We start from the raw sequence: 12128 nt of genomic DNA, 5'->3' as shown, positions 1-12128 counted from the left end.
AACTTCACAGACCTCAGTGAATGAGCGTTGCCGCCGAGCTCGATTGAATAGGAGCGTAATAACTTTGACTAAAATATACATTTCACTGAAATATTTGTAGTTGGCCAATAAATGTGACTTGTAGAATTACCGTATTTTCCGGACTATAAGTCACACTTTTTTCATAGTTTGGCTGGTCCTGCGACTTGAAGTCAGGTGCGATTTATTTATCAAAATTAATTTGACATGAACCAGGAGAAATGAACCAAGAGAAGACATTACCGTCTACAGCCGCCAGAGGGCGCTCTATGCTGCTCAGTGCTCCTGTAGTCTACACCAGTGATGCGCGGGTCAATGTATAAACAACCCGCACCCGACCGACGTTTTCAACTAACCCGCCTGCAACTCGGACCGCGAAAAAATAAAAATAAAATATTGTACCCGACCTGCATTTTCCAAAAGCAGTAAATGCTCATCGTAGCGTCATTGGGCCATAAAAAAAAATCGTCATTAAGCTCATTATTTGTACTAAAATAGTCTAGTCTGGCTATGTCTATTTGTATGCTTCTGCGAGGTCAGCAGCAGACATTGAGGCTCGGGTTTGTTCCGAAACTCTGTCCACAATCTTGGCAGGTGAAATGACCTCTAGATCCAGTGTTTTGAGATGAATTTTTTTCAGTGGTTGACCAACTGAATGATTTTTGTCCAGTTACAAAATCATGTTTCTTATGCTGATTTTTATCTTGCATGTCATTCAGTTCTACTCTTTCCTCTTTCAGCCCCATCATGTCTAGGATGAAAAAAGACATTAAAATACAAGTTAACATATAGTTATGCCATAAATAGCCATTAAAGTTAAAAATGGTGGTCAAACTCAGCTTGTGGAGGGTCACAGTCATGCAGAGTTTAGTTCATACCTGCTCTATCGCTTACCAACACCTGCATTAGTTTTCAAGTAATGAAGACCTTGATTGAGCTGTGTTCAGTTAGACTAGGAACTAAACTCTGCAGGGTTGGGAGCTTGACATTGGTGGTCTAAAACATGAAAGGGTTAGTTCGAAAATTATGTAATTAATAACTCACCCTTATGCTGTTCCAAACATGTAAGGTCTCCTTTTATCTTCAGAACACAGTTTAAGATGTTTTAGATTTAGTCCGAGAGCTCTCAGTCCAGTCAGTCAGAGCTCTCAGTTCAGTCAGTGTAGTGTTTGAGTAAATGAATTACTCCGGGATATTGGTTTGTTTGAACTCAGAGGAAGTGTCAGCCACATTAAAAAAGTTAACATCTTAAGTCATTTGTGGATAAATGCGTATTAGAGATGCGAACCGTTTAAAACGATTCAGTTCGATTTGGTGAACTGAATGATTCGTTCGCGAACCGGAAATCCAGCTGCTTTGATTTGAACTCTCTCTCACAGACACGGAAGAGAAGACAATGCTGAATAAAGTCGTCATTTTTGCTATTTTTGGACCAAAATGTATTTTCGATGCTTCCAAAAATTCTAACGGACCCTCTGATGTCACATGGACTACTTTGATGATGTTTTTCTTACCTTTCTGGACATGGACAGTAGACCGTACACACAGCTTCAATGGAGGGACTGAGAGCTCTCGGACTAAATCTAAAATATCTTAAACTGTGTTCCAAAGATAAAAGGAGGTCTTACATGTTTGGAACAGCATAAGGGTGAGTTATTAATGACTTAATTTTCATTTTTGGGCGAACTAACCCTTTAAAAGAAAATTGTCCTTGCTCAGTTCGGGATTTTTGAAGCCGATCACAGAAAGCAGTATCTCCCAAACTATCACAGATACCGATCTTTTTATTTTTAGTGAAGATCCAGTCAAGATTTTTAAATCCAGACATGTTATCTAAAATTCTTTTTCCAGTATATATATATATATATATATTTTTTTTTTTTACTTTTTTTTTACACAGTACAGTAATATAATCTTTCATAGATTCGTAGAAATCAAAATAATGGATAAATGTTGTGTTTGTGGTAAACAGCCATGGATCAGTAGCAGACTCTTTGTGTAAAAGCACAGTCCGTTCTACTTCCCCTCTTACAAGAGTAACTGCCCCATTTTCAAAAAATGAAATTCAGGCCATGATTATATCTCTAAAAAACATGGGATCACGAAGAACGGGAGCTTTAATACTTGTGTCAGAAATTATTTAAATGCAAAACCAAAAAAAAAAAAACTTTTTTATCTTTTTCTTTTTTCTGTTGCTTGTTTTGAATACTGCGAATGGACAGAGGCATTACTAAATTTTTGCGGAGTTTAGAGTGACAAATCATACCAGCGTACTTTGAGGGCAAATTGCGTAGCCGCTACGCAAAAAACGTACAGGTTGGCAGGTCTGGAATTTCAATAACGTACTTTCTAAATGCAATTTAACAGAATGAATCTTGCAGTGAAAGAATGCACTCTAAATGCGAACACAATCCATTCTAAACTACTAGAGTTCAATAACATAATGTATGTGTGTCGTAACATCTAGCTATTGGGGTGCCTCAACGCTAAGTGCTTGGACCTCTTGTCTTCTTTAATAATTATAATTTAATAATTCCTTACATTTATATAGCGCTTTTCTAGGCACTCAAAGCCCTTTACGTTGTCAGGGGGTGTGCAGTGTGCAGCATCCACCTGGATGATGCGACGGCAGCCATATTGCACCAGAACGCCCACCACACACCAGCTTACTGATGGAGAGGAGACGGAGTGATGAAGCCAATCAGCAAATATGGGTTTTTTAGGAGGCCATGATGGTCAGAAGCCAATGGGCAAATTTAGCCAGGATGCCGAGGTCACACCTCTACTCTTTTCGAAAGACATGGGATTTTTAATGACCACAGAGAGTCAGGACCTCGGTTTAACGTCTCATCTGAGGATCTGTTCAAGTTCAAGTTCAAGTCTGCTTTATTGTCAATAACTGAGCAGCAGCGGAGAAAGGGCATAAACCACTGATCTAAGTAATGTTTACTTCAGATGTTATCTGCAGTGTTTACGGTCTTTTGGGACAGGATAAGCGATATATTTAAATCGTGTAGGTGGGTGTGTCTGCTGCGCACTGACGACACAGGTAACGATCAAACACAAAAATGGCTTATTTCTTTATGTACAATTATTCAGGAATTATTAAACGAACGTATTAGTATCAGAAATGGATTTTTATATATTACAATGAATCATACAATTATGTTGTTAATATTTCTCTATAATGAAATAAAAAATAATAATTTACTATCTGGGAAATAAAGCTTTGTATTTATTTCTTAGATCCGTACTGTATATAGTCAGTTATTTCTCTGAATAAATTCAGATTTCAGAACGAACACTTTGTAGTTTGTTATATGTGTTGAGGTCGTGTCCGTCTGATGTTTATCATGTTCATTGATGCTCACTACTGTAAAGAACGTAGCTTTTTAATAAGTAGGGGAAATTCCCAACATTTAAAAAATAACCGTTTACATGCCTAGGGTGTTTGCATTGTAATTATGTACAGTGATACTTCATATTTATAATCACTGACTTGTTTGGTGAAGTTTTCTCATTGAAAACATACAAATTCCTATTAATTCAATGGAACTTTTTCGCACACCAATATGGCGGCGTGGCGGCTTCACTTTAATGACGTCATGAGCAATCCAGTTCTATATTATAGATCAGTGGCATAAACCAATTCGTTCTAAACATGGGACACGCTTCATATTAAGGCTTTTAAGACATGGTTTATAGTAATGTTTCACATATTAGTTTAAGCAGCTCAGCCGTCACAGAAAGGCTGCACAGTTTAATGTGTTAGAGATGTGCCGTCTTCCTGAACGCATAACTTACACATTTCACAGGTATATCCTCCATCTGTTAATGACAGAAATAGGAAATATTTAAATATTTTTGTCAGAAGTGCATGAGCCTTCTAAGATTCTCCGCTAAACTTCACAGACCTCAGTGAATGAGCGTTGCCGCCGAGCTCGATTGAATAGGAGCGTAATAACTTTGACTAAAATATACATTTCACTGAAATATTTGTAGTTGGCCAATAAATGTGACTTGTAGAATTACCGTATTTTCCTGACTATAAGTCACACTTTTTTCATAGTTTGGCTGGTCCTGCGACTTGAAGTCAGGTGCGATTTATTTATCAAAATTAATTTGACATGAACCAGGAGAAATGAACCAAGAGAAGACATTACCGTCTACAGCCGCCAGAGGGCGCTCTATGCTGCTCAGTGCTCCTGTAGTCTACACCAGTGATGCGCGGGTCAATGTATAAACAACCCGCACCCGACCGACGTTTTCAACTAACCCGCCTGCAACTCGGACCGCAAAAAAATAAAAATAAAATATTGTACCCGACCTGCATTTTCCAAAAGCAGTAAATGCTCATCGTAGCGTCATTGGGCCATGAGAACGTAGGCAAAACTAACCAGGCAAAAAAAAAAACTTAATTTATTATAATTTTGTCAAGAATTATAAAAAAAATCGTCATTAAGCTCATTATTTGTACTAAAATAGTCTAGTCTGGCTATGTCTATTTGTATGCTTCTGCGAGGTCAGCAGCAGAAATTGAGGCTCGGGTTTGTTCCGATCAGAGCTCGTGAGCGGAGAGCGCATTTCTGAATATCCTGCTCCGCTCGCTCATTCCGTGGGGTCTTCCTCAACCCAGAATGGCCTGCTGGTTCCAAAATTTAAATGGAGTCATTTAATTGAGTAGTAATAAACTGGTGTTTTCTGTGTCGCTACAAAGATGAAGTTGACGATGCAGACTCGACATGAACGCCAGAGAGAAATGCACATTTCATATGAATTACATCATCAGAGAGTAGTCCATTTATTTTGGTTTGAATATTTTAGTTTAAAAGATGACATTTCAAGCTTTCTGTAATATATAGCCTATATTTCTCAAATCTGTGAGGCACAAGCTGAGTTTCTGCGTCCTCCGGATCACATGCAATGCAAGTGATCGTGCCGGCGTCTTATTACATTGTCTTTACAAAACGTAATGAAGTCATCAAAATCATGTTTTACCAAAAACAGTAACGTTGCTCCCCATGCAGTCTTCTTTGTCGCCTCCATCTCTACGTGCAGACTGAGCTTGTGCGTTATCTTCATGCCAGTTATTCAGCCAATAAAGTGTAGGCCTATGTATTTAAAAAATTTGTCTAGTACTAGGACCCGACCGACCGCGACCCGAATATCATTAAAGATTTTTTTGAATGATGGCGACCGCAGGCACCCGCTCATTTTGGATCAACCCGCGCATCACTGAAGACAGAGCGCCCTCTCGCGGCTGGAGACGGTAATGCTTTCTCTTGGTTCTTGGTTCTAAATAAATGCGTCTTATAGTCCTGTACGACTTATATAAGTTTTTTTCCTCATCATCGTATTTTTGGACTGATGCGACTTATACTCAGGTGTGACTTATAGTCCGAAAAATACGGTAACAACAATTAAGTGTATTTTTATGATAGCACTGACTGTAAAGAGACTAATGGAATCCTCAAAAGAGCCTCACACAACTCTGTGCTTTTGTTCTCTTTTATTTACATTTAGTTTAGTGAATTTCAATTCTGGTTTAAAAGCCCTATTTTTGTTTTTTGATTGCAATGTTACAACGTTAGAATGAAATGTGACTTTAACCCTTTTTTGCACAAAATATAAAGGCTTACATGGTAACGTTCACTTTATTTGTATTCATAGCCTTTAATATGTATTGTTTTGTTGGACAACATTAGGCAGTAAGTATATATTAAATACAGATTTTTTTAAATACAAGTACAAATAAGATATATTGCATATTACAAATTCGGCCAGAAAATCCTGAGATTTGAATCTTTGCCCATATCTCCCAGCCCTACTATTTTTATCTTATTTTGTTTTCCACAGGAGAAGGTCGCTCAGGTTTGGAATGACGTGAAGGTTAGGAAATGATTTTCTGCATTCTAGCTCAAAATACTTTCAAATGCACTTCTATGTGACAAAAATATATGATTAAGTGTGTTGATTTTATAGACAAACCAGTTTGCAGTGATGGCAAAGCTACACTTGTCATACCTCGTGAGATGCCTGAGACACTCATATGACTTTCTTTAAAAATACTGTTCATTTCTGTTGAGAATAAAGTGAGTTCAGCTTTGAGAATGAAAACCAACCTGTTTGTGTCTCAGTATCTTCATGTTTGACTTCAATCTTCATGTCTTCACTCTCCTGTTTAATAATCTCCATCTTTATAATCGTGTGTGGATCTCAGCTGTTTCTCCAGTTGTTTTCTGTGCGTTTGTACACTTTGTCCTGTTTAAGAAAATAAATAAACACAAAGTAAATCTCTGGTTGTGTCTCAATCAGCTCCCTAGTTCAGTAGTCAGCACACTGGTGAGGGAGTCAGTCAGAGAGAGAGAGTTAATGACCTGTAATATAACAACAAACTAATATAATAAAATAAAAATAGTATTAAAAAATAATAATAAAAAAATAATAAGGCGTGTATATATATATATATATATATATATATATATATATATATACAGCGCGCGCTGATTCGAATCACTGAATCGTTTCAAGCATCGATTGATTCAGTTGACTCGTAGTTTGGGAAAGCTTCGTTTCTCCATCCAGTGACTGAATTCATCTTTAAGGTGGAGAGAAATGAGATGCACATTATCTGTGTCTCATGAACTTTACGAGCACAACATATCCTTTGTTAATGTCAGATAAAGCATTACAATGCTAATAACAACTTATTCATTTTACAGTTGCTGCCAAATTTACTGAATGTTTCTTCTTCTTCTTTTAACTTTTTATGGCGGATGGCAAACCAACTTTTTGGTGCATTTACCGCCACCGACTGGACTGGAGTGTGAAGCACTGATAGACAAATGACAAAAAAAAAAAAAAAAAAAAAAAAAAAAAAAAAAAAAAAAAAAAAATTATATATGTATATTAAATTCTGTTAATTATTCCTATTTCTTTAATGTATTTTATAATAACACCATATATTCTTCTTTGTCCTGCTTTCTCGTTCAAAAGACTTATCATATTGAATGATTCAACACCCATGTTTTTAACTTCATTAATGAGCTTTAACCTTTCTTTTTCATATTTTTTACATTTCATTAATACATGTTCTATAGTTTCAGGCTGATTACAATAAATACATTTACCTGATTCATGTCTTCCTATTTTAAACAATGAATGATTTAATCTGGTATGTCCTATTCGAATGCGTGAGATAATTGTATCTTCTTTCCTGTTCTTAAAAACATTTCTTCCATTTCCATTTACTTTCTGTTGAATATTATACATAAACCTGCCCTTGTTATCACAGTTCCATTCCTCTTGCCATTTGTTATTCATGAATTCTTTTATTTTCCCTTTAACTTCATTTTTGCTCAGAGTCACATGAATATCTATTTCTGTATGTTTAAGAGCTTGTTTAGCAAGCTTATCAACCACTTCATTAGCCTCCACTCCCACATGAGCAGGAACCCACATAAATTTTATCAAACTTACTTTACTTACTCTTAACAAGCTTGCCAGAATCTCATATATAAGGTCTTGCCTTGATGATTTTAATCCACTTGCAAGACTAGATAATGCTGCATAAGAATCAGAACAAATTACAACTAAGCTTGGTTTGACCTCCTCTACCCACTGAAGGGCTACCACCATAGCAATTAATTCAGTGGCATAGACAGATACATGATCAGTTATTCTTTTCTTAATTTTAATTTGAAATTGTGGAATGTATACTGCAGCAGCAGTTCTACCAGAGATAGGTTCTTTAGAACCATCAGTGTATATATTTAACCATGATGAATAATTCTGTTCCAAATACTCCTGGACAATAATGTTCTTGGGGGTAGCTTTCTCATTTTTCATTTTTATTTGTATCTGAAAATCTACATTAGGCATAGGAAAAAACCATGGAGGAATTCTGGATACTACCACAGTTGGACTAACATCACAATCAGCAATACCAACTACTCCTGCTTCCCTTCCAGCAATCCACCCAAAGCTTTTAATATTTTTATTTCCATGCTCCCAACATTCTTCAATTACCCCCTTTACTGGATGACATTCTTTATGCCCTTTTAAATTAATCCAGTAATTCATTCTCATTGAATATCTACGGAGGTGTAAAGGAGCTTCCCCAACTTCTACCTGTATGGCTGCAATGGGAGATGTTTTAAACGCACCGCAACATATTCTTAAAGCTTGACTCTGCATTGTTTCAATCTTTTTCAGAGTAGTTTCAGCTGCAAATCCATAAATAATGCTTCCATAATCTAAACTTGGTCTGATTAATGTACAATAAATTCTTTTCAAAGACATTCTACAAGCTCCCCATTCTATCCCAGATAAACATCTTAAAATATTTACTCCTGTTTTACATTTATTGATCAGTTTTTTAGCATGAGTTGCAAATGTCAATCTGGATTCCATCCATACACCAAGATATTTAACTATAGAGACTTGCTCCAGCTCCTGGTTATACAACTTTAACTTAACCTCTGGTACTTTCTTCCCCTTTGTAAAACATATAACTTGGGTTTTATCCACAGATAATCTAAAACTCCAATCATTTGCCCATACCTCCACTTTATCAACAGCTTTTTGTAAACTTTGGGACACACATGCAATATTACGTCCTCTTTTCCATATTGCCCCATCATCAGCAAATAATGCCCTTCCAATATCACCCTTAAAATTACTAAAAATATCATTGATCATAATATTAAAAAATACTGGGCTACATACACTTCCTTGTGGAGTTCCATTATCTATCGAGTATGTCTCAGAATACTCTACTCCTATCCTAACTTGTATTGTTCTTTCTAAAAGGAAATCCATAATCCAGTTGTATAATTTTCCTCCAATTCCCATGCATTTAAGTTTAATTAAAAGTCCCTCTTTCCAAAGCATATCATATGCTTTCTCAATATCAAATAAAACCCCCACCAAAACTTCTTTATTTGCCTGAGCTTTCCTAACATCGCCTTCTAAACTTAAAACTGCATCCATAGTATTCCGACCTGCCCTAAATCCACTCTGATATGGTGATATAAGACCTTTTATTTCCAATATATAATTAAGCCTTCGTATGATCATTTTTTCCATCAGTTTACATAAGTTAGAAGTTAAAGCAATCGGTCTATAATTAATTGGATTTGATTTATCCTTTCCGGGTTTGCCAACTGGTACAATTATCCCATGCTTCCATGAAGAAGGAATCTTCCCTGCATTCCAAACCTTATTAAAAAGATTTAAAATAATATTTAAAGATCTATCTGATAAATGTTGGATCATTACATAACATATGTCATCTTTCCCAGGAGAAGAATGTTTAACTCCCCATAGTGCCATCTTTAATTCATACATATTAAAATCTGCATCTAAAGCATCACCAGAAGGATTTCTTTTCATCATTAGATCTGGATATTTATTTTTGTTCAGATTTCTACTCTTTTTAATGTCATCTGATATATTATCATCACTATGGACTTTAACAAAAACTTTAGCCAACATTTCAGCTTTTTCATTATCTGTCACGGCTATTCTTCCTTCATCATTTTTTAAAACTGGAAAAGTCAGATTTCTATAAATTCCTCCCATTTTCCTAATTGATCCCCATACTTCACTTACTTCAATATCATCTCCTATTGTAGAACACCAATCTCTCCAGTACTTCTTTTTAGCTCCTCTTACTATTCTTCTTACTTCAGCTTGTGATTTCTTATATTTAATAAAATCTTCAAATAAATTAGACTTTTTAATTTTTCTAAATGCTTTATTCCTATTATGTATAACATCACTACACTGATCTGTCCACCAAGGAACTGCTTTCCTCTTTTTACATAGTCTCTTTTTTCCAATAATTTTATCAGTTACCTCATACAAAACTTTACATATTTCCCCATTACATTCATCTATGTCTTCCATCTTATTCAGTTCTAATGCTGTTAATTCTACCTCACTTAGATATTGATATGCTTCCCAGTTTGCTTGATTAAATCTCCATCTTGGAGCTAAAATCACATTACGTTCTTTAACACTCATCCCTACCTTACATACAATTATATAGTGATCACTCCCCATATTATTATCTTCCTGAACTTCCCATACACATTTACCAGCTATCCCTTCAGAGACCAATGTCAAATCTATAGCTGACCCAATACCACGTACTAAATCTATTCTTGTGTTCCTACCATCATTTATACAAACTAACCCGTTACTATCTATAATTTCTTCAACAACATCCCCATTATGATCATCTTTACTGCTTCCCCATAAAGTGCTGTGTGCATTAAAATCTCCACACCAAATTATTTTATGATTTCCTGATCCTATAACCTTTTCTAAGTCTTTACTTAATCTATTACAAGGATTATAATAATTTATTATTCTAATATTGTGTTTCTCTGCATATATTTCTATAACCACCAATTCATATTCTTCAATTTCATTAATAACTCTAAATTCTAATTCATTTTTTATAAAAGTGGCCACCCCACCTCCATTTCCTGTCTTTCTATCTTTCCTTACTATATTATACCCTTGCAGAACAAAGTTTAATTTAGGTTTTAACCATGTTTCTTGTAGACAAATTACGTTTGGTTTCACCTCTAATAAGTCTATATACTTTTTAAATTCTGATCCATTTGCAATAAGACTTCTGACATTCCATTGCAGGATTGTTAAAACCATAATTATTATTATTATGTACTTCCACATGCTGATTGAGTACTTGATTGAGACTTTAGCATATCATTTATTTTTTCCAATGTAACACCAGCTACTTTCAAGTATCTCTCAGCTGCTCGAATTATGATTTTAATTCTCTCTGTTCTGCTTTCAGTTTGAGCAGAACAATTTACCACTTCAGCCATAAATGAGACAAATTCCAATTTCCCGATCACCAAACTATCCTCTTTTGTCTTACTTAGAACCAACGTATTTTCATCCTGTTCTTGTACTTTTACCTCTCTGTGTGTCTGCTCTTTTTGTTTTGCTTTTTGTGCTGCTTCAGCGTAAGTTAATCCCTCAGTTATTCTCACATTTTGAATTTTCACAGCATGTTTGTGAACACTACATCCCCCAAAACCAGCACTATGCTCACCTCCACAATTACAACATTTAGCCTTCACTCCTTCACCACATTTACCATATTCATGGTCACCCCCACATCTCGCACAGCGTTGTTTTCCTCTGCAAACAGCATTAACATGTCCATATTTCTGGCACTTGAAGCATCTAAGCGGAGGAGGCACATAAGGTCTTACTGGATAGCTTACGTATCCTATTTTTACCCTCTCTGGCATTCTTTCCTCATCGAACTGAAGCATTACTGACAAACTGTCCATTCTTTCTTTGTTTTTCACGTACTGAAGTCGTTTTGCTCCAACTACCTTCGCCCCTTCAACGCAACTTTTAATTTTATCAGTATTCACATCAGTAGGAATTCCAGTTATTACTCCTCTAACCCAAGGTTTCTTCTTCATCAAAGTGCATGACACCAAGAGTCCAAGCATCGAGGTTATACTTAGAGCCTTCTTTTGTTGTTTTTCATCCTTACATATGATAATCAAGTTACCATCTCTCAGAGTCTTTGCACTATGAATTTCACCTAAGGCTTTATTTAGCGATTTAGTTAGTTTAATTGGGTTAATCGTCATACCTGAATCTGCAAATTTCATCATCACTTTATATTCTTCAATGTTTTTCCTACTCACATGATCCTCCTTTCCACTATCCGTAAATGATCCTTGACTATTAGTTTTCTTTCTTTTCCGATTTACTACTTTCCACCATTCATTCCCTCCTGTACTCCCGCTACACGATTCATCTTCCATTTCCGGATCACTACCAGAGCTACCGTCATTTCCTGCCATCAGTGCTCCAGTCCAACCCAGTCCTGCGTCACCACCAATCAATCAGCCTACTGAATGTTTAATATCCATTAAAACCATTTAAATGATTAAAAACACAAACCTGTCTTCATCCGAATCACGACAGATGCAGGAGCGCAGCCCTATGACGTCACGCCACAAATCCAAAATAAAAGTCCCCTTCACACACTGCTCCCTAAAATCACTCCAGTTCATAGCCAATTACACATAAATACACTTAAATAATACAAT

The 12128-nt window shown here is 35.9% G+C and overlaps 1 protein-coding gene and 1 long non-coding RNA gene across 3 annotated transcripts; both read right to left on the bottom strand.

Moving 5' to 3' along the window:
• Nucleotides 1–481: 481 nt before the first annotated feature.
• LOC113067482 (uncharacterized) lies at nucleotides 482–12034 on the bottom strand. The gene is made up of 3 exons (XR_003279356.1): nucleotides 11980–12034; nucleotides 6141–6279; nucleotides 482–769 (listed from the first exon to the last, which is right to left on the bottom strand). It is a non-coding gene; the product is annotated as an uncharacterized LOC113067482 (long non-coding RNA).
• LOC113066913 (uncharacterized) lies at nucleotides 6690–11910 on the bottom strand. Of its 2 annotated transcripts, none has more exons than XR_003279232.1 (2): nucleotides 11721–11910; nucleotides 6690–6852 (listed from the first exon to the last, which is right to left on the bottom strand). XR_003279232.1 is itself a non-coding variant. In XM_026239043.1 (2 exons), exons 1-2 carry the CDS (start codon nucleotides 11877–11879, stop codon nucleotides 6707–6709), a joined length of 918 nt encoding a protein of 305 aa, XP_026094828.1. In that variant the 5' UTR covers nucleotides 11880–11910; the 3' UTR covers nucleotides 6690–6706. The 2 variants fall into 2 exon arrangements, 1 of the variants encoding a protein (XP_026094828.1); XM_026239043.1 differs by having other exon boundaries at nucleotides 11108–11910.
• Nucleotides 12035–12128: the final 94 nt, after the last annotated feature.

The sequence above is a fragment of the Carassius auratus genome, chromosome 4, assembly GCF_003368295.1.
Source record: "Carassius auratus strain Wakin chromosome 4, ASM336829v1, whole genome shotgun sequence".
NCBI lineage: Eukaryota > Metazoa > Chordata > Actinopteri > Cypriniformes > Cyprinidae > Carassius > Carassius auratus.
This window is presented reverse-complemented; position numbering and strand designations above follow the sequence as displayed.